The sequence below is a fragment of the Nycticebus coucang genome, chromosome 22 (assembly GCF_027406575.1).
Source record: "Nycticebus coucang isolate mNycCou1 chromosome 22, mNycCou1.pri, whole genome shotgun sequence".
NCBI lineage: Eukaryota > Metazoa > Chordata > Mammalia > Primates > Lorisidae > Nycticebus > Nycticebus coucang.
This window is the reverse complement of record NC_069801.1, coordinates 29192235-29214614: the sequence shown is the minus strand read 5'-3', so window position 1 is coordinate 29214614 and position 22380 is coordinate 29192235. Positions and strand designations below refer to the sequence as shown.

At 40.0% G+C, this 22380-nt stretch overlaps 1 protein-coding gene across 1 annotated transcript in view; it reads left to right on the top strand.

The window, feature by feature from the left end:
* Window positions 1-3122: 3122 nt before the first annotated feature.
* PSMB2 (proteasome 20S subunit beta 2) overlaps window positions 3123-22380 on the top strand; it is a 39365-nt gene continuing 20107 nt past the window's right edge. Inside the window, exons 1-3 of the mRNA XM_053576734.1 lie at window positions 3123-3330; window positions 9414-9536; window positions 13873-13943. Of these exons, the coding sequence (XP_053432709.1) occupies window positions 3240-3330; window positions 9414-9536; window positions 13873-13943 (285 nt within the window). The 5' untranslated portion in view covers window positions 3123-3239. The remainder of the gene's footprint in view (window positions 3331-9413; window positions 9537-13872; window positions 13944-22380) is intronic.

Below are 22380 nucleotides of genomic sequence, written 5' to 3'. Positions count from 1 at the left end.
GCTGGGACTACACGTGCCCACCACAACGCCCGGCTATTTTTTTGTTGCAGTTTGGCCGGGACTGGGTTTAAACCCGCCACCCTCGGCATATGGGGCAGGCGCCCTACTCACTGAGCCACAGGCGCCGCCCTGGACTTTGAATCTTCTCTGAACTCTGTTGTCAATACCTCTGGGTTTCTGCCAGTTATGCTTAATTTTGACATAGTGTTGTGACTGTATAAAATTCTTGGTCCTCTTTTTGACAATCTTGGGATTCCCAAGAGTTCTGTGGGCAGCCATGATGCTGAATAAGAGGTGGCTGCCACCTCTTTATGAAGCACTGAGGGAGGGAGACTATTTTCATTCTTTTTAATGGCTACATAGTATTCTTTTTTTTTTTTTTTTTGAGATAGAGTCTCATGTGGCATCACAGCTCATAGCAACCTCAAACTCTTGGGCTTAAGTGATTCTCTTGCCTTAGCCTTGCATGTAGCTGAGACTACAGGCGCCTGCTACACTCCTGGCTATTTTCGTTGTTGTTGTTGTTGTTATAGTTGTCATTGTTTGGCAGGCCCTGGGCTTTGTTCAAATCTGCCAGCCCTAGCCAGTGAGCTACAGGCACCAAGCCACTACATAGTATTCTACTATAAACAGAACTTAAGAGTACTATAGTACTTTATATAAAATACCTATTTTATATAACAACGTGTTTATGGACACAGAAGTTGGTCTCTCTCTTTTTTTGTTGTTGTTGCTAGTGTAGTGCCACAACACTGACTATCTATGTCAGCCAACAAATACTTGGCTATTAGTGCAAATATTTCTTTTGGACACATTTAAAAAGTTAAGTACTGGTAAATAAAACCAGTGTATAGTGCCCCATGACTGCATTAATGTACACAGCTATGATTTAATAATAAAATAAATAAATAAATAAAATAAAAAATAGGGAGGGGGAGGATGGGCGGAGGGAGGGTGATTAGTGGGATCACACCTAAGGTGCATCTTACAAGGGTATATGTGAAACTTACTAAATGTAGAATATGAATGTCTTAACACAGTAACTAAGAAAATGCCAGGAAGGCTATGTTAACCAGTGTGATGAAAATATGTCAAATGGTATATAAAACCAGTGTATGATGTCCCATGATTGCATTATGTACACAGCTATGATTTAATAATAATAATTTAAAAAAGAAAATAAAATAAAAAGTTATGTACATTTAATTTTTTTTAGAGACAGAGTCTCACTTTGTCACCCTTCGTAGGGTGCTGTGGCATCACAGCTCACAGTAAACTCTGGGTCTTGGGCTTAGGTGATTCTCTTGCCTCAGCCTCCCAAGTAGCTGGGACTACAGGCACCCACCACAATGCTATTTTTTTGTTGCAGTTTGGCCAGGGCCGGGTTCAAACCCACCAGCCTCGGTGTATTGGGCCGGCGCCCTACTCACTGAGCCACAGGTGCTGCCCTATACATTTAATTTTATTATTATTATTTTTTTTTTGTAGAGACAGAGTTTCACTTTATTGCCCTCGGTAGAGTGCCGTGGCGTCACACAGCTCACAGCAACCTCCAACTCCTGGGCTTAGGCGATTCTCCTGCCTCAGCTTCCCAAGTAGCTGGGACTACAGGCACCCGCCACAACGCCCGGCTATTTTTTTTGTTGCAGTTTGGCCGGGGCTGGGTTTGAACCCGCCACGCTTGGTATATGGGGCCGGCGCCCTGCTCACTGAGCCACAGGCGCCGCCCATAATTTTAATAGTTACCAAAATTCTCCTCTCTATTAATAAAAAAAATTGTCCTCTCTAAATTGTATAATTTATTATCTTACGAACTTGTACTACTCATTGTTTTTTATTTATTTTCCTAATTACCATCAAGGTTGAGGGTCTTTTCATGTTTATTGGCTGTTCTTGTTTCTGTTTTTGTGAATTGCTTTCTGTAATGTTCGGGTTTTTTAAAAAATTGTGTTGTATTTTCCCCCATTGATTTGTAGGAATGCCTTTAAAGTTAAAGATATTAACTATTTCATTTTTTTCTTGTAAGTTCCACGATATTAACTATTTCATATATTGAAATATTCCCAATTTACATTAGGATGACTTTCACCACAGAGAGACTCGTTATTTTACATAGTCAAGTCTGTCAAACCTTTGCCTATATTGCGTCTGGGTTCCTTGTCATGCTTGCAAGCATGTCCCTTCCAAAGATTGTAATAACAATTTTCTATTTTTCTATTATTATTATTTTGACACAGAGTTTCACTTTGTCGCCCTGGGTTGAGTGGTGTGTTGTTACAGCTCACGGCAACCTCAAACTCTTGGGCTCAAGTGATCCTCTTGCCTCCGCCTCCCCAGTAACTTGGGACCAAGCGCCGGCCACAACGCCCGGCTTTTTTTTTTTTTTGTAGAGACAGAGTCTCACTTTATGGCCCTCGGGTAGAGTGCCATGGCATCTACACAGCTCACAGCAACCTCCAACTCCTGGGCTTAAGCGATTCTCTTGCCTCAGCCTCCCGAGCAGCTGGGACTACAGGCGCCCGCCACAACACCCGGCTATTTTTTTGTTGCAGTTCGGCCGGGTTTGAACCCGTCAACCTCGGTATATGGGGCCGGCGCCTTACCGACTGAGCCACAGGTGCCGCCCCGCCCGGCATTTTTTAGAGACTGGGTTTAGATCTTGCTCAGGCTGGTTTTGAACTCCTGAGGTCAGGCAATCCACCCGCCCTGGTCTCCCAGAATGCTAGGATCTCCCATTATTTTTTATTTTAATATTCATACCTATATCTTTAGTTTAACGACATATTGCCTTTGTGAAGGATGTTATGTAGGGGTCCTCTCAAATTAATTTTTCTCCACTCCGGCTTGCAGGTAAGAGGTTTCTGGTGAGAACTAACCGATCAATGAAGGGAAATGCCATCTTGGGACCTACCCCTTCCTGGCACCCACATGTGCTTGGCACTTTACATACAGTGCCTGATTTTATCCTCAAGCGAATTTTAAAATCCCAATTTGTAGATAAAGAAACTGACCGTCACAAAAGGTAAGAGACCTGCACAGCCATTAAGTATCACACAGGAAAATACCCAGCGTAATACACCCAACACCACGCCCACTTCCCAACCTCTCGCGACATTTACGTCATCTGCGAGCGCCAGGGGCCGGAATAGTCGCGCGGCTGGCGTCGCGCCAAGTTTCGCTCAGTGGTGCTGTCTCACCGGTGAGGCCGAGGAACCTGCAGTCCCTGTCCTCCCGCCACCATGGAGTACCTCATCGGTATCCAGGGTCCCGACTATGTTCTTGTCGCCTCTGACCGGGTGGCCGCCAGCAATATTGTCCAGATGAAGGACGGTGAGAAGCAGGGAAGGGAGGCCCGACTGGGCCTGGTTGTAGGGGCAGCTGGAGGGAGTTCATGGTGGGGGTTGGGTGAGTACTGGGGGTCTGGAAGGTGGAACCCGGCCTGTCCTGCCGCAAATCTTTTTTATAAGTGAGGAACAAGCAAGCAAGCCTGGGGTCTTGGCATTGGCTCCTCCCGGGATCCTAGGTCAGTGCTCTGCCTTGTCCTTCTCCAGAGGCTTCTTGCTAGATAAGAATTGCCTAAAGGGATTCAGTTTTTAAGTATTTAAACGCATGCCCGCCACCAGGCTCCCTACCCCAGAATTTCTGATAAGTTTCCAATTGTCTCTGTTGACGAAGTTAGTTTGCTGGCGGCATTAAGTGGGATGCTGGGGAAAGTGAGACTGAAACCAGAAGCTTCCCTTCCGCTGTCTGCATTTTCCGTGGCTCAGCTCGGAACCTTCGCTTCTAGTTTCCAAGGCACTGGCTGCCAGATTTACTTCATATTTAAGTAGTTAATGAGTTAGGGGCCTGTCACTTATTTGCTTTATGGCTTTGTACAGGTTATTTTGCAGTGCCCAGCTTTCCTTATTAGTAACAGCAAATTTGCAGATTTGTTTAAAAGATTGATTTATGTGCAAATGCTTAACACTTGACAAATACTTAATGGTAATAATGCTCGTCGCTTATTAGATGCTATGTTAAGCGATTTACATAAATTCATTTTACCATTTAAGATAGGCCCTATTATATTGCCACTTTATAAATTTCTGAAGCACAAAGGTTAAGAAACTTGCGTAACAGTCACAAGGACAGAACCTGTTTTCATCCTACACAGTCTGAGTCCACATCTTTAGTCCATAACTACTACATATACTGTCTTTCTATAATAAGTACTCGGTACATAACTTAATAAGATTTTGTTTATTGATCTGCAGAATCTAAGAGTCTGTTTTCATGATTGATCATAGACACACTACTGTTGAAAAAGTATTATGTGCCAAAAATACCCCAAAACATTTTTGCCCCAAAAGTATTATGCTTTGGCTCAGAATGGTTAATGTTCATTTGACAACTAGCTTTTGGGCACCTATAGGACTTGACAGTGCTAGGTGCTGGAGGGGATCAAAGAAGAGTAAGATGTGGCCCCTATTTTAAAAGAAATTACAATGCAGTAAGAGATTTATGTATATGTACAAATAATTATAACACACTTTATAATTATAAAGTGATGTGTCATGAAAAGTACAATCAAAATGCTCAATTAATGCAAAAGAAAAAGAGATTCCTTCTGGTTATAGAGATTAGGGAAATCTTTGAGGGCAGAGGACAGTTCTGGAGTTTCCTGAAGTTATGTGAACAAAGGCGAAAACCATCCACTACTGCCTTTGTAAAGTGACGGACATCTGATAGTCAGGTACTGGCTCCCACCTGGGGAGATGGGAAGAACTCTGACGAACTTTGCTTGAGTTCTATTTTTTCTGAAGAAAGAGGGATCTGAAAGTGGTTTGTTAAACATCTACATGTATAGTATGGATTGTTCTTTTTTTTTTTTTTTATAGAGACACAGTCTCACTTTATAGCCCTCGGTAGAGTGCTGTGGCATCACACAGCTCATAGCAACCTCCAACTCCTGGGCTTCAGCGATTCTCTTGCCTCAGCCTCCCGAGTAGCTGGGACTATAGGCGCCCGCCACACACCCAGCTATTTTTTGGTTTGCAGTTCAGCCGGGGCCGGGTTTGAACCCGCCACCCTCGGTATATGGGGCCAGCGCCTTACCAACTGAGCCATAGGCGCTGCCCATATGGATTGTTCTTAAAGTGAAATTACTTTTGGAGAGTCCCTGGTTGGTTTGTAGAAGTTCTTTCTGTAGACTAGACTGTAAACTAGTCTTTCCAAAACGAGTAATTTTGTCCATTATTTTGAATAGTAAGGCCTCTGACAAGCAAGTGATTTTAGTACGAAGTGGTATCTAGGTAGAGCAATAACCAAGTCAATACCACTATAGGTCTTCTCTTTCATCCCAATAATATATGAAAAATTGTTCAAAAGGTGGAATGTACTTCAGGCTTACTTACATACACAGTACTTCTAGTTGTTACAGTAAGCACAGATTAGATATAGACCATAGAAGGTTCCAAGGTATTAAGACAACAAGGAAATAAATACCGCAAGATGATTTTTTATGATAAAAGAAGTATTGCTAGTTAGTTGTTAGGTTTTTATTTTTATTTACTTATTTATTTGTTTTTGAGACAGAGTCTCACTTTCTTGCCCCTGGTAGAGTGCCCTTGTGTCATAGCTCAGAGCAACCTCAAATTCTTGGGCTCAAGTGATCCTCTTGCCTCAGGCTCCCAAGTAGCTGGGACTATAGGTGCCTACCACAATGCCCGGCTATTTTTAGAGATGGGGTCTCACTCTTGCTCAGGATGGTCTTGAACTCGTGAGCTCAAGCAATCCACCCACCTCAACCTCCCAGAGTGCTGGGATTACAGGCGTGAGCCACTGTGCCCGGCCTATTAGGTTAGTTTTTAAATAAAAGATTTCAGGAGTAAATCCTGAGTATTCAGAGAAAAGAAAGATCACAGTGGTATGGGAGAAAGAAGAATTGGCATTAGTTCTTGACAAATAATTAGAAATAGGCTGGGTGCCTGTGGCTCAAGCAGCTAAGGTGCCAGCCACATACACCTGAGCTGGCAGGTTCAAATCCAGCCCGGGCGGCCAAACAACGACGGCTGCAACCAAAAAAAAAAAAAAAAAAAAAAGCCAGGCATTGTGGCAGGCGCCTGTAGTCCCAGCTACTTGGGAGGTGGAGGCAGGAGAATCGCTTAAGCCCAGGAGCTGGAGGTTGCCGTGAACTGTGATGCCATGGCACTCTACCCAGGGTGACAGCTTGAGGCTCTGTCTCAAAAAAAAAAAGGAAATAATTGCACTCACACCTCTGTAATATTTCCTTAGTCTTTTCTGGTATAAAATTTTTTGATAGGCGTTTTAGAAGTGTATGAAGACTTTTTCCTAGCCATTCATTTCCTGAATAAATTTGTCTAGACAAGGCATGGATGCTGAAAAGTAGTAGCATTTTGGGACTCATTTTCTTCAAGTATAAAATGAAATACAACATCCAGTTTTTCAGTAGGTCACTTTGTAAAATATTTTGATACTGTAAAGAAGGCTTTTCTCAAAGATTGCCAGTTTATTAAAGTTGAGTGGTGCAACTCTTGGTTTGGTTATGTATTGCATTTCATGTCTCTTTTCTCTTGGCCTATGTAGAATTGCTTTTAAGTTACTTAGAGGTGGGCGGAGGGAGGGTGATTGGTGGGATTACACCTGCGGTGCATCTTACAAGGGTATATGTGAAACTTAGTAAATGTAGAATGTAAATGTCTTAACACAGTAACTAAGAAAATGCCAGGAAGGCTATGTTAACCAGTGTGATGAAAATGTGTCAAACGGTCTATAAAACCAGTGAATGGTCTCCATGATCGCATTAATGTACACAGCCATGATTTAATAAAAAAAAAAAAAGGGTAAAAAAAAAAAAGTTACTTAGAGTATGCCAGCCCACATGGAACTCTCTATTCTGACTTCCTTTAGCATGTATAATCTAACCTACATTATCTAACACTGAGTATAATAATCCTGTATGCATATAGAATTTATTATGGTTTTCTTCATCTGTGAATTAGGCAGGGATAAGTGATATTCCTCACCATTTTGCACCTTTGGAAACTGAGACTTAGAGAGGACAAGTAATTTACTCAAGTTCATAATACTGAGTCCAGAATATAACTGAGGTCTGTTGGTTTCTAGTATATTGGTTTTCCTCAGTATTACACACTGGTGTTCTTTTTGTGTTTGTTTTGTTGTTTTTTGACCATTTGTGTTCATATGTAGGAATCTTGCAAGTTCCTTGTCAAGGACCAGAAATTCCCTAGAGCTGCACAGGCAGTTTCTTGTACAACTCAGGGCCATTAGTATATGTCACTTGTGTTTTTATACACCTCCACTCCTCACTGGACATGCTTATTGTTTAAAAAACATTTTGGCCTTGTATTAAGTTCATTTCAAAATTTAACAGTTTACTGCCTAGAATTTTAGCCATTTTCAAAATGTGACAGAGATTCTTTATAAACAATCCCAGCTTTTTTCTTAATATAAAAGTAATGCAAACTTACTAAACAATGTTTTCTTTCATAACAAGGAAATAAAAATTGCCCAAACTCTTATCATTGGCAAGCACTTAGAATATACCCTTCTGGTCCTTTTTCTTTACATAGACAACATATTATAAGTGAACGTTTTTTCTTTTTCTTTCTTTCTTTTTTTTTTGAGACAGAGTCTCACTGTGTTGCCCTCAATCGAGTTTGCCCTCACAGCAACCTCAAACTCTTGGGTTTAAGCGATTCTCTTGCCTCAGCCTCCCAAGTACCTGGGACTACAGATGCCCATCACAGTGCCTGGCTAATTTTTTGTTGCAGTTGTCGTTGTTTTAGCTGGCCTGGGCCAGGTTGGAATCCGCCAGCCTTGGTGTATGTGGCTGGCGGCCTCCCTACTGCCCTATGGGCACCACCTGAACATTTTTCTTTTATAAACTAGTTTGGAAAGTAATAGTCTTTATGTTTACTGTAGCCTGTATAACAAGTAAAAATGCGTTTGTTTAGGAGTTTTGAGGCAATTTGATACTATCTACAGGTACATTTTGTGTTTTTTCTTCAAAGTCTAAGAAACCATATTACTGGTATCTACAACTCTCAAACACTTGTAAAGTATTTGACAGTAGCATTTTGTTCTTTAAATCCTATTAAGGGATTTTGACATTTCAGATGTTTTCAAACAGGAAACATGTCTTCCAGGGAAGATTATTCAGCACTATTTGAAAAATGAAAAGTGAAAGCAAGAGCAAGATAGGAAGATTTAGGCTTTCTCTGAAGCTGCAGATTCAATATGGAGTTTTCTTCTTTGGGCAATAATTGCAATCTGAATATTTACTTATCTATCTAATCTGAATGAGTCTGGTTTGTTTAGATAAGACTGTAGAGGATTATGATTCTTATGAGGCTTTTAAAATAGTTTACTGTTTAAATATTTGTTAGAATTTTTGCTTTGCAATCATTTTAATTTTCTCTTTTGCTTTGGAAATGGAGTTTATTTTTTAAAGTGATTTATATTTTCAGTTGGTTTCTATTCTTTTTAAAGAGAGTTCCTTAATTTTAATTATGGCACCATCTTTATCATGTATGCTTTTGTATGTGTATAAATATCATAAATAACATTTTAAAAACATTTCAGGGCTTTGTAATCATGATCCTAAAGATATTTGTCATTGGCTAGATCCTGTCAGTTTCTTCTATAGTTCTGTTCCTGGAATTTCAAATGCTCTGAAATGTTTTAAATTTTATTTTCAATTATCACCTTTCATATATATATTTCTACCTGATATTGATAGTAATAAAATATGCTAATGGTTTAACATGAAGAGTGAAAGTGAGAAATTGATACTGTTTTCCTATTAATATACTCTAAAAACGATGATTAGTAAAATTATTATTATTATTTTATTATTTATTTATTTATTTTTACAGTTTTTGGCCAGGGCTGGGTTTGAACCCACCACCTCCAGTATATGGGGCCAGCGCCCTACTCCTTGAGCCACAGGAGCCACTCAGTAAAATTATTAATATATAGTGAACCCTTGGTATCCTTGAGGTTTGATTCCAGGGCCCCTGTGGATACCGTAGTCCATGAATGCTGAAGTCCCTTATGTAATATGATATAGTATTTGCATACAACCTGCCCATATTCCTGTACACTGTAAGTCATCTCTAGATTACTTTAATACCTGATGCAATGTAAATACTATGTTAATAGTTATTATGCCATATTTTAGGGAATAATGACAATGAAAAAAGGTCTGTACATATTCAGTACAGACACAACTATTTTTCTGAATATTTTCCACACTTGGTTGAATCCACAGATGTGGAACTGAGGGATGTGGAGGGCCAACTGTAGTAACTAATAAACTTGTTTATGGTTCCATATATAATAGCTGTTAATTTCTGTTAAGGCAGTTTCTAACACTTTTTTTCTTTGAGCAGATCATGACAAGATGTTTAAGATGAGTGAAAAAATCTTGCTGCTATGTGTTGGAGAGGCTGGAGACACTGTACAGTTTGCAGAATATATTCAGAAAAATGTGCAACTTTATAAGATGCGAAATGGTGGGTAAGATTAGAGTGTAGCTTTGGTTAGCATATTTGTTCTCTTGGGCTATCATTAACAAAGTACCACAGACTGGGTGGCTTCAACCAACAGAAATATATTTTCTCACGCTTGTGGAGGCTAGCAGTCTGAGGTCAGCGTGTCAACAGGGTTGATTTCTTAGACCTCTGTCCTTGGCTTGTAGGAGGGACAAGCCTGCGTCTTCACAGTTTCCCCCTGTACTGTCCTTCTCCAGATTTCCTCTACTTACAGGATGCCAGTTACATTTAATTAGGGTCCACCCTAATGATCTTGTTTTAATTTTAACTTTAAAGACCCTTTCTCTGAATATTGTCACATTCTGAAGTTCTGGGGTTACTTCAACATATGAATTTTTGGAGGACAAAATTCAGCCCTTAACACTTGGTTTGTCTTTAAATTTGAACTGAAAAAAAAAATACTCTCTCCTGTCAGCTGTACACATGAACAGGCCTATATGGTCATATTTTCATTTGAGTCTATTTTCTTCAGTAATCTCAGAGCAGAGAACCATTGTCTACTTGGTAGATAAAACTAATACAATAAAAACTAATACTGTTAGGTGTTGGGACCAGATGTCAGGTCCCTGTATTCCTAGGTTCTTGGTTCCCAGTACCAACGAATGGTCATTGGTACTGAGTTCATTGAGTAAATGAGCAGAGCAAGCAGGTGCAAGCAGGCAAGTCCCAAAGTTTATTAAAAGCGACTCCTTCTTGGCTGGCTCACCAAAATGTTAGAGCTGCATGGTGGCCACTTGAGGTAGTTGCTGAAATAATTGAAAACAAGAGCAAGTAATGTTTTAGCAAGAAAGGCAGTTTTTATTTTAAAAGTTCGGATAGCAAACCGGGCCCTGTCTTAGTGACTAGAAAGCGCGGTTCTGTATTTTATACACAACTTTCGAGGGCTATCAGTTGCTTCTTAGAAGTTTCCCAAGATCCTAATCAGGTTGTTCCCAAAATGACCAAAGTTAGTACGATGTCATATGGACTACATCTGTCTGTCCACATTATTAGAAAGTATCTGGAACATTGATTAGCCTATATGTTTTTTTATTTTTTTTGGCCGGGGCTGGGTTTGAGCCCGCCACCTCTGGTATATGGGGCCAGCACCCTACTCCTTGAGCCACAGGGGCCACTCAAGATAAGCCTATATCTTAAGGCATCCCATTTGAAAAGTCTCAATTAGTCCCATTCCCGTTGATAATTCAGCATGACAACTCAAGCCTGCCTGACTCAAGCCAGTCCAAAATAGCGTAATTGCATCTGCCACCCACCCTGCTCATGTCTAACTCACTGCTTAACCTAACAAAAATGCTTTGTAAACTTAAAACTTTGTGTAACTAAGGCATTTATTATTCTATAAAAGGATTCTACCTTACTGTCAGGTGGGTTCCTGTCTAATGGGATAATTAAGACTCTTGTGAGGTTTTGTGAGTTCTTTCTGGGGCTAATGAACTCTTATCCAATGGGAAAGTGTCCCGATCAAATACTACTAGCCACCAGCCTTCTGATCCAGGAAGGTTTGTAGTGGTATTCCAGTAGGGAAAACCTTATTTGCAGCTTCTTACCTCATAGTTCAATAGCTCTGTTGTACACTTCACTGGTACAGCGTGGAGCTGTGAAAGAATTAATTTGAATATAATTGCATGCATATATAGTTTTTTTAGACAGCAGATTTAGCATTATAATTCAATTCTATAAATATATATATATTTTTTTGTTTTGTTTTTTGTTTTTGTAGAGACAGAGTCTCATTGTACCACCCTCGGTAGAGTGCCGTGGCGTCACATGGCTCACAGCAACCTCCAGCTCTTGGGCTTACATGATTCTCTTGCCTCAGCCTCCCGAGTAGCTGGAACTACAGGCGCCCGCCACAATGCCCGGCTATTTTTTTGTTGCTGTTTGGCCGGGGCTGGGTTTGAACCCGCCACCCTTGGCATATGGGGCCGGCACCCTACTCACTGCGCCACAGGCGCCGCCCAATTCTATAAATATTTTTGAGGGCCTCATCTATGTTAAGTGCTCTGCTTAGTAATACAGAGAATTCAAAGATTAACAGACTCAGTTCATGCCATTCAGGAACATAAAGCACACGTACTTAGGTTTAAGCAAGTTTATAATATTTCAAGAATTCTGCTGTTTTAAAAGTGGTTCCACTTTGGTTATGTGTCAAGAGTGCTGATAATACTTCTAAAGTATAGTAGGTACAACAGTATTTCACTGGCTATCCTAGGAGAGGGGGAAGAGTGAAGAAGATTTGCAGGAGTGGCTGGTTATGGGCATTTCAGGGTCTTCTAAAGTAAAAAATTTTGTTTGGTTAAAATTGCCCTTAAAAATCCTTAAATTATCTGTTAAATACAGTTTTGTGTATGTAACCCTATGTAGTAATTCTCATATATATTGAAGTTAAAGAACTGAGCTAAAATAAGTGAAAGAAAGAGAGGTAAGTCTATATGTGGATAATTTAGTGTCAGACTTTTTGACCTTTAAGATAATGGTCAAATTCTTAGTGGTGGGCTCGGCGCCTGTGGCTCAAGTGGCTAAGGTGCCAGCCACATACACCTGAGCTGGCGGGTTCGAATCCAGCCCGGGCCCACCACACAACAATGACGGCTGTAACCAAAAGCCGGGTGTTGTGGCGGGGTCCCAGCTACTTGGGAGGCAGAGGCGGGAGAATCGCTTGAGCCCAGGTGTTGGAGGTTGCTGTGAGCTGTGATGCTATGGCACTCTACCCAGGGAGGCTTGAGGCTCTGTCTCAAAAAAAAAAAAAAAAATTCTTAGTGGTGTTGCTTTTGTTGTGATTTAATGGAAAATAGACTTGTGTGGGTAGAATTCAATACTAATACTAATACTTATTTAATACTAATACTAATAGAATTTACTACTAATAGACTTGTGTGGGTAGAATTCAGTAATACATGTGAAAACACAGAGCACAGATCCTGAAACATAGTGGCTGTGCAGTAAATAATTGTTGGAATCTAAGTCTCATCTGACAGTGGTGATAGAAATCTCTTATAAAATTTGTCTTTCCAAACTGGCATTTTCCATGTGAGTCCCCTGAGTTGTGAATCATTCTTTTGCCTTTTGGCGCTGGTCCCATTTTATGGAGGGGGTTAAGGTCCAAGGTGACTGCACTATTGAATACACCCCTGATGTCATTCTTCTGGGTTGTTCTTTTGTTAGCATTACAACTTTTTGAAGTTTTACTCCTGAGATAGTCTATTTTTTAAAATGTTACAGAATACAGAAGTATTCTTTTTCTGTGGCTTATACTTTTGAAAATCATATTATCTTTCTTAATAAAGTTATGTTTTCTTTAATAAAATATGGCTCTCAGGCTGTCCTAACCTGTTTTCTCTCATGTCTTTTTTCTTTCTTTTTTTTTTTTTTTTTTGAGACATAGTCTCACTATGTAGCCCTCGGTAGAGAGCTGTGGTATCATAGCTCACAGAAACCTCAAACTCTTGGGCTTAGCCTCCCAAGTAGCTGAGACTACAGGTGCCTGCCACAATGCCCAGCTATTTGTTGTTGTTGTCGTTTGGCTGGCCCAGGTTCAAACCTGCCAGCCCCAGTGTATGTGGCCGGCATCCTAGTCACTGAACTACAGGTGCCAAGCCTCTCTTGTCCTTTTTTAAATAAAGTTTAGAAAATTGGCATCTCAGGACTTTTTTTTTCTCACCGTGTATTCATACTCCTTTCATTCTACAGAAGACACAACGATCTTTTGATGAATGAATACCTGAAGCAAGGATGTGAATTTTTTTTTGCTTTCGAGACAGAATTTCAATCTGTTGCTCCAGACTAGAGTGCTATGGTATCATAGCTCACAGCAACTTCAAACTCCTGGGCTTTAGCGATCCTCTTGTGTAAGCCTTCCGTGTAGCTGGGACTACAGGCACCTGCCACAACATCCAGCTAGTTTTTCTATTTTGAGTAGAGATGGGGTCTTGCTCTTGCTCAGGCTGGTCTCGAACTCCTCAGCTCAAGGAATCCACCTGCCTTAGCCTCCCAGAATGCTAGGATTACAGGTGTGAGCCACTATGCCTGTGCAAAGATATAAATTTAATCACACCATAGAACAGTCATCCTGATTCTGTTTGTATCCAGGAATTTCTGTCAGTAGTAATCAGCTTTTCACAACTGTTGCATGAATAAAGGGACTAGAACTACTTATAATATCCCTTGGTCTGTGTACTTTGGATACTCTGAGTGTACAAAAGATGGTGGGCTCTAAGAACAGGGGTAGTGAAATGATTTGGGGCACTGTTATTTCTTCTGCTTTACTTTAAGTATAATTCTTTATCTCTTGTACCAGGATATGAATTATCTCCCACAGCAGCAGCTAATTTCACACGCCGAAACTTGGCTGACTGTCTTCGGAGTCGGGTAAGCAATATATAAAACATCCTTAGGTAAGAGCAGAAAAATGTCTTGTTTCTTTTATATTCCTATTAGACATGAGTAGTACTTTTGCCCATTTTTGGCCTGCCTGAACACTTCTCATTGCCACTTACTCCTTCTTTAGTTCCTTTAGAATCGTTTTTTCTTTGTGCATAGTTGCTGATGAAAGCCCAGAGGGAAAATATATATTACTAAAGAGCTGGATTGGAGCATTCACTATGAAGACCTTTGACAACCTTTTTTGTTTTTTTTTCATTTCTAAGGACTATTTGTTAGAGTAGTTTTAGGTTCACAGCAAAATTGAAAGGGAATTATAAAGATCTCCTATATACCTCTTTTCCCCTTGCATGTGTACCATTCCCTGTTGTCAGCATCCTCCACCAGAGTGGCACATTTTGCCAGTTGATTAACCTGCATTGACAATATTCACTCAAAGCCTATAGTTTACATTAGGGATCATTCTTGGTGTTATACGTTCTGTGGGTTTGGACAAAATATCTAATGGCAAATATCCATCATTATAGTATCGTATGAAGTATTTTCACTGTCCTAAAAATCATCTGTGCTCTGCCTTTTCATCTCTCTCTGTCCCCTGGTAACCACTGACCTTTTTACTGTCTCCATGGTTCTGTCTTTTCCATAATGTCATATAGCTGGAATCATACATTATGTAGTCTTTCTGGATTGACTTTTACTTAGTAGTATGCATGTCTTTTCATGGCTTGATAGCTCATTTCTCTTTAGCACTGAATAATAATATTCTATTGTCTAGATATACTTTTTTCTTTTTTTTTTTTTGTCTAGATATACTTTTATCTGTTCACTTACTGAAAGACATCTTGGTTGCTTCTGAGTTTTGGCAATTATAAATAAAGCTGCTATACACATCCGTGCCCAGGTTTTTGTTTAAGTTTTCACTTCCTTTGGGTTAACTACCACGGAGTGCAATTGCTGCATCATATAGTAAGAGTATGTTTGGTTTTGTAAGAAACTGCCAAAATTTTTTCAAAATAGCAAGCCATATTTCTTAATTCCTGTGGCTCAAGGTCCTCGTGGTAGTGGGGGTAAAACCCTAAAAATAATAATTCAAATTTTTATCTTGAGATCATTTACATGTGTCTTGACACAGATTGTTCCTCCTCGCTTATTCTGGCCTTGTTGCTATTTTAGAGTTGTCTCAATTCCATCAACAGCATGTTAAAAGATGCAACACTAAGTTAAGTACTGAATGCGTTACAGATTATGTAGGATGTGCCAAGAAAGTTCATATGATTGCTAAAGGTGTATGTTAATCCCTTCCCACAGGGACTAAATAAATAGAGCCTTACCATGTGACCTTACCTCCGTGCCTGTTTACTCATCTATGAAATCGAGATAACTTCTAACCCCACAGGAGTGCTGAGAAAATGAATGCTTGTAAATCATAATATTTAACATTCATAAGACTTTTGCCCAAAGCATTTTGCTTAATAATTTAATCTACTCACTATTCCACTGAGACAGATGGTATTATAGTTAATTCCCTATCACTGATATATAATGAAAGGCATCAAGTGGCAAAGGGACTAGCTTCAGGTCACACAGCAGGTCAGACAGAGCTAAACTAATGGTGTCATAATTATTTGATTGTTCTGCCTTAAGGTCAGCTCCTTGGTTCTTCAGCAGTGTTTCTAGAACACTGGCACTGTTCATATTTTTATTATGGTCTGAGTTTTATCTATACTTGCTTAAACTGAGTTATATTAGAGTACAAGTGTTTTATATATATATATATTTTTTTTTTTTTTTTTGTAGTTTTTGACTGGGGCTGGGTTTGAACCCACCACTCCAGCATATGGGGCTAGCGCCCTACCCCTTTGAGCCACAGGCGCCACCCACAAGTGTTATATTTTTAAAAAGTTACTTGCTACTTATCTTTAAAGCAGTTTATTTTCTTGTGCCAAATAACACTGGACTGAGAGTTTCTCAGTAAATGGAATCTCTCAGGACTAGCTTTGCCAAGGGCTTATGCAAGGTGTTTGAAGAGAAGCTAGAGGCATGAAGTATTGGCAGAAGATGACAAATTTATATAGATTGTTTTAATCTGGGTGCAAGGTCAGTAATCTCTTGTTCACTCCTCCTTGAGAGAGAAAAATAGGTCAGATAGTAACTTTCCTGCCACCCAGAAGTCCTGTGGTATTCAGCAAAGAGTATGCTATGGCTTGCTATGTAAAATGTTCCTCTGACTTATCAGGCAGAACTGGAATAAGAATTCCAGCTTTGGGCACAATAAATATTTTGTCATAAATGCTACAGACATTAAGTGAATTAAGCTTCTTTTAGAATTGAGATAAGAGTGGCAGTGTGCTTCATGCAAATGCAGAGAATCCGGTTAATCTCCTAGCAAAATTGTTTGATGTCTTAACAAACAAATATCCCTTGTAGACAGTGCTGTATTAAGTATTGACAGTGCTCTATTAAGTATCTCTGCCTTGTGCTCCTGCTGTAGGTCCAATCCCTCCTCCCCTATCCTCCTATCAAATTAGATGGTTAGTTCCAAAATATGAATTTATGTTTTAGTCATTTTATTATGGGAAGGGAAGTGGTGAGAGTTTGCTAATCATCTTAATAAATGTAAAGTAACCACATTTGGTCCATATACTACATGATCATACCACTTGACACATGAGACTTATTTTGGGCCAGCTAGTTACCATGCATAACTTTATGTCTATACCTCAAATTGATTTCCAGATTGCTGTTGGTGGTGGGGAGTGATGTTGGGTTGGGATGAATTATTTACCACTGAGTATATAATGAATTTTATGTAAACTGGCTCATTAAGATGTAGGCATTTTGACATTGTGGTTAAGAGCGTAGTCTCTTGATTTAGACTACTTGGGTTTGAATATTGGATTACTAAATTGCTAGCTTTATATCTATGGACAAATTCTAAGCTTTATTTTCCTGCTTACAAAATGATAGTATCAACTTCATAGAATTGTCGTGAAGATTAAATGAGGTGACCATGCAGAGCTGTTAGCACATGTATGGCATAAATAACTGGTAAATAGGTCACTTTTGTTTTTATGCTGCTATTGCTGTTTGTTTGGAGAACCGATTTAATGGCTATAAGTTAACTTTCTGTGGGGAATTCTCCATCCAGCTATTTTATTTGAACTGATCTGATAAAGAGGGAGGTATAAAAAATTACTGGTATTAATATGTGCCTATTTATAGGTGTTAAGAAATATTTACTGAATAAATGTCATCCAGTTAGGGCCACATGTACTACTGAAAATGCTGTTGTGCGCCACTGGAAGGGAATTTTACTGAAGTATTCTTTTTTTTTTTTTTTTTGTAGAGACAGAGTTTCACTTTATTGCCCTCGGTAGAGTGCCGTGGCATCAAACAGCTCACAGCAACCTCCAACTCCTGGGCTGAGGCGGTTCTCTTGCTTCAGCCTCACGAGTAGCTGGGACTACAGGCGCCCGCCACAACGCCTGGCTATTTTTTTTTTGTTGCAGTTTGGCCGGGGCTGGGTTTGAACCCGCCACCCTCGGCATATGGGGCCGGCGCCCTGCTCACTGAGCCACAGGCGCCGCCCCTGAATGAATGTTAATTCAAGAATTAACATATGAGATCATAAGAAGATTAAAAAAAAAAGAGGAAAAAAATCGAAAGCCTTCATTTTAGTTTTTTATTTACATTGTTCTATTCCTGGTTAGATTCCAAGAGGCAGAAAAAAGGCTTATTTGCCTTTTGCTATGAGTTTGACTCCCCACTTTTGATAGTTAGGAAGCTGCTTTTTTTTTTTTTTTTGCAGTTTTTGGCTGGGGCTGGGTTTGAACCTGCCTCCTCTGGCATATGGGGCTGGTGCCCTACTCCTTTGAGCCACAGGCACCACCCTGAAGCTGCCTTTTAAAAAAAATTTTTTTTTTTTTTTTAGTTTTTTATTAAATCATAACTGTGTACATCAATGCATTTATGGGGTACAGTGTGCTAATTTGATATACAATGGGGAATGCTTGCATCAAATTGATTAACATAACCGTCTCCTTGATTACTTGTTGTAAAAACATTCATACTCTTTTTTTTTTTTTTTTTAGAGAGACAGAGTCTCAGGCTATCGCCCTGGGTAGAGTGCTCTGGCATAACAGCTCACAGCAACCTCAAACTCTTGGGGTTAAGCGATTCTCTTGCCTTGGCCTCCCAAGTAGCTGGGACTACAGGCGCCCACCGCAACACCAGCTATTTTTTTGGTTGTAGTTGTCATTGTTGTCTGGCAGGCCTGGGCTGGATTCGAACCTACCAGCTCCCGTGTATGTGTCTGGCACCCTAGCTGTTTGAGCTACAGGCACCAAGGCACATACTCTATTCTTAATAGTTTAGAAATATATCATTGCATTATGCAGATTAGGTTGTATCCCCCAAATACCCTCCTACCTCCCAGCCAACCTCCTCCCCTCCCCTCTTTGCTCTTCCCTCCTTTTTTCTGGACTATAGTTATGTTTTACCATTCCTATGAATGTGTAGGTTATACACATACTATATACTGATTTCATGGTAGTATTGAATACATTGGATACTTTTTTTTCCATTCTTGAGATACTTTACTAAGAAGAGTATGTTTCACTTCCATCCAGGTAAACATAAAAGATGTGAAGTCTCCATCTTTTTATGGCTGCATAGTATTCCATAGTGTACATTTACCACAATTTGTTAATCCATTCATGGGTTGATGGGTACTTGGTTTGCTTCCATGACTTGGCAATTATGAATTGGGCTAGAGTCGAAGCTGCTTTAAATGCAAGTTTTTAAGTCAGATATACCAGAGTTCTAACCCTTTCTCTGGTGTGTACTACTAATAGTTTGTGTAATCTTGAGTAAGTTACTTATGCTTACTGAGCCTCACTTTCTTCATCTGTTAAAAAGGAAGGAGTGATCAGATGTGTCACATTACACATTTGATCAAAATACACAAGAACTGAGAATTAACCATTGGTTTAATAAAATACATTTCGAATGAATGAATGATACCTCCCTAGAAAAAAGTATTTAACACAGCATTCTACCCAGGGTGACAAAGTGAGACTCTGCCTCCAAAAAAAAAAAAGAAAGAAAGAAAAGAAAAAGAAAGAAGATTTAATAAAGACTCTGTCATTGCTGTTTGGAGTGTGTGTGTGTGTGTCTTACTCTGTTGCCAGGCTGGAGTACTATGGTATGATCATAGCTCATGACAGCCTCAAATTCCTCAACTCAAGTGATCTTCCTGCTTCAGCCTCCCAAGTAGCTGGGAACTATTGGTGTGGGCTACTATACCTGACTAATTTTTTATTTTGTGGTTGAGACCGAGTTAGTCTTGCTATGTTGTTCATGTTTGTCTCAAACTCTTGGGCTCAAGTGATCCCCCCCACCTTGGCCTCCTAAAGTGTATTTGAATTTTAACAGAATTATTTTGAAAATTTTGTAATGACTTTTGGACATGATTAGCACTATGCTCAAAGCCTGCTGCTTAAATTGTCACAGTTTGGTTAATGAATGGGCTGTAGAAGGAGCGCAGTTTCTCACTTGAAATGAAATATATGGCATATTAGGTTTAGCCCATATGGATTATGAATCCCTTAAAATTATCTATTACCATCTACCATTTCTATTGGAGATATGGAGACTGAGGTATGAACCAGCCAAAGCTGATGTCCTTGGAGAATGTGGATTTTGTAGCAAGGCTTAGAAGTAGAATGTTGGCCTCCGTGGTGTGTGTAATCATCAGAGTTTTACTAATGCTACTCACTGGTCAAAGAGTTTTCATAGAACTTGTTCTGAAGTATTTCATGAGCCTTTGGTAATTTATCTTCTTATAGGGCTATAATTATAAATGTTTAGCAAGTAAACAGTAGAAATAATGAGTTGGAAAAATACCCATTCTGCTGTAGGGATATTCAGACTTTATCAACTCAGCTTTTATCTATTTTACATGTAGGAGCTCTGTGGAAGGTTTTATTTAAAAAGGTGGCTTCACTGTCCCCTTTCTACCAAAGTTTGAAAACTAAAGGTATGGTTGAAAGAGTTTTAGTGAGTTGAAAACCTTGGGAGAAAGCCAGCGTTTGATTAGGTGGTTTATATGGTTTCTTCCAGTCCCTAAATAGCATGCTTTAAAGGTCTAATGTCAAGACCATAACCAGACTTGAATTTATTTTTTTCAGTAAAAGGGAAAATACACATAGGAAAAAATTTCAGATATGTTTCCAGCAGTGACCATGGCTTGTCCCAGCACCATCCTGAATTTGGGTGTGTTTCATCTGGTTAGTAGTAGCCATGTATAGTGAGCTCTTGTCCTAGAAGAATCCTGTTGTTTTGAGCCTTCTATTCTGACCACTAGAGTTATTCTCTCTATGCCTTAGGTAGCTGGAACAAAGACATCATCTGTTTGTTGGTATCACTGAGGTCTTGGGAACAGATGGCCCAGGTGAAGCCTTGACTTTGCAGGTCTTGTCCCCTGAACACTACCAACCATTTGTTACATGTGATTAAAATATCACTAACAAGGGTAATTTCACATGCTTTTTGGCAAATGTGGCTAGCAGGATGTGACATGACGCAGCACGGCCTTTTTCCTTTTCCGTGTGCCATCTCCCTCGAGGCCTCATCTTCCCTACTTGCCCCCATCTCACCCATGCCGAGGCTTGCTTTCCAGCTCACCTGCTCCAGATGGGCGGCACAGTGGGAGGACATTGGCAAGGGCAGATGTGTTTATTTTTTGAGACAAAATGTTGTGCTGCTGCAGATGGCAATGCCTTGAAGCAAATGGCAGCCTTTGACACTAGTGCCACACAGCCTGGGCATCTTGACAGAAAAAGCTGGCTTACTTTGGTGATGGGGAAATTGAAAACAAAAACAAGAAACAAAAAGAAACCAAGATGTTCGCCATGAAACTTTTGGACTTTCAGTGTAAGCAGCAGCCCTTTTAGATCTGGGGAGCAGTTTTCAGCTAACTGCGTTTTCTTGGCTAACTGTGGACTAAAAGTTGTATGTTCATTACTCTTAGCCTTAATAGGACTTGAAGTAAAAACTGGAAACATATTGGCTGTGTTTAGATGGATGTTCCGTGGTACTGCAAAACATGATTGTACCCCAGGTCACATCTCACAGGAGTCTCTTAGGATTAGGGGTGGCTCATATCTGCCCCATTGGAGATACTGCTGTTCTATTTTTAGTGGTCATTTTGATTATCCAAAGGCCTAGGGACAGATGTGCCTCGAAGTGCCTTAATTAATATGACAACACTTTGTGCTTATAGTGTTTTTCTACCAAGAGGAATAAGAATTCTGGCAGCTGCCCTTTTAAGCAGTTTGCTTATGCAGTTATATTAGGGCTTGACTAGTTCAACACGGAGACAAAGGCTGGCTGTTGAATCATTTCACTTACTAGTCTCCTAAGAAAAAAATAGCATGAGAAGATTCTTATTTGAAAGTTACTGGCTTTATCAAGAAACCTATTTCTCTTCTTATTTTTTTTATAAAAGATATGTGCTGTTTTTCCCAGCCCTGGTGCTGATAGAGTTAGGAGTTTGCAGGTGTAAAGTCCTCCCCCTCCCCCTCCCCATCTCTCTCCAGGGGGTTGTATGTGAGAAGGTGTTGCTTTCTCACTTAGAGAGCATATATGTGCTACCCTGTTGGGTGCCTTCTGCGAGTGGAGAGAACCCCTGTACTAGTTGAATAAGCCTATTGGATGGCCGGAACTGTGCAATCCCATAATGCCAACTTTTTTCTTAAAGCATCTTTCCTAATCAAAATGGAGGTAAAGCAATATAGATAATTGGTATAGATTTATGTTGTTTTAAAACTTGTATCTTAAAATTTTTGTGGTTTTCTGTTAAGGTTTGGTTTAAGACTAGAGCAGCAGAATGCTGTGTCTGCTAAGAACATGCGTTTTATTTTGTAAATGTTCTTTCTCCCAGACTGGTAGCAGTGGCTCGATCATAGCTCACTGTAGCCTCAAACTCTTGGGGTCAAACTATCCTCCTATGTCAGCCTTTGGAGTAGCTAGGACTTCGGGTATGTGCCACCATGCTTGGCTGATTTTTTTTTTTTTTTGTCTTTTTTTAGTTTTTATAGAGACAGTGTCTCCCTGTGTTGCTTAGATAAATGTCTCAAACTCCTGGCCTTATGCCATCCTCTCGTCTTGGCCTCCCAGTGTGCTGAGATTTTGGCTGTGAGCCACCATGCCCAGCCTACCTCCACCTTTTAAGAGTGCTTTATACTAGTGCCCTGGCTTGGATAAGCACATTGTGGGCATGCCCTCACACACACTGACAGGTACAATGACACATATACTGGCATCTTGGTACCTCTTTCTACCTGCCCTGGCCCCAGCATCATGCAGAGATATGAATTCAGGAGCTGATCCCCAAAACCCCATGAGGTTTTCTTTACTCTCTCCC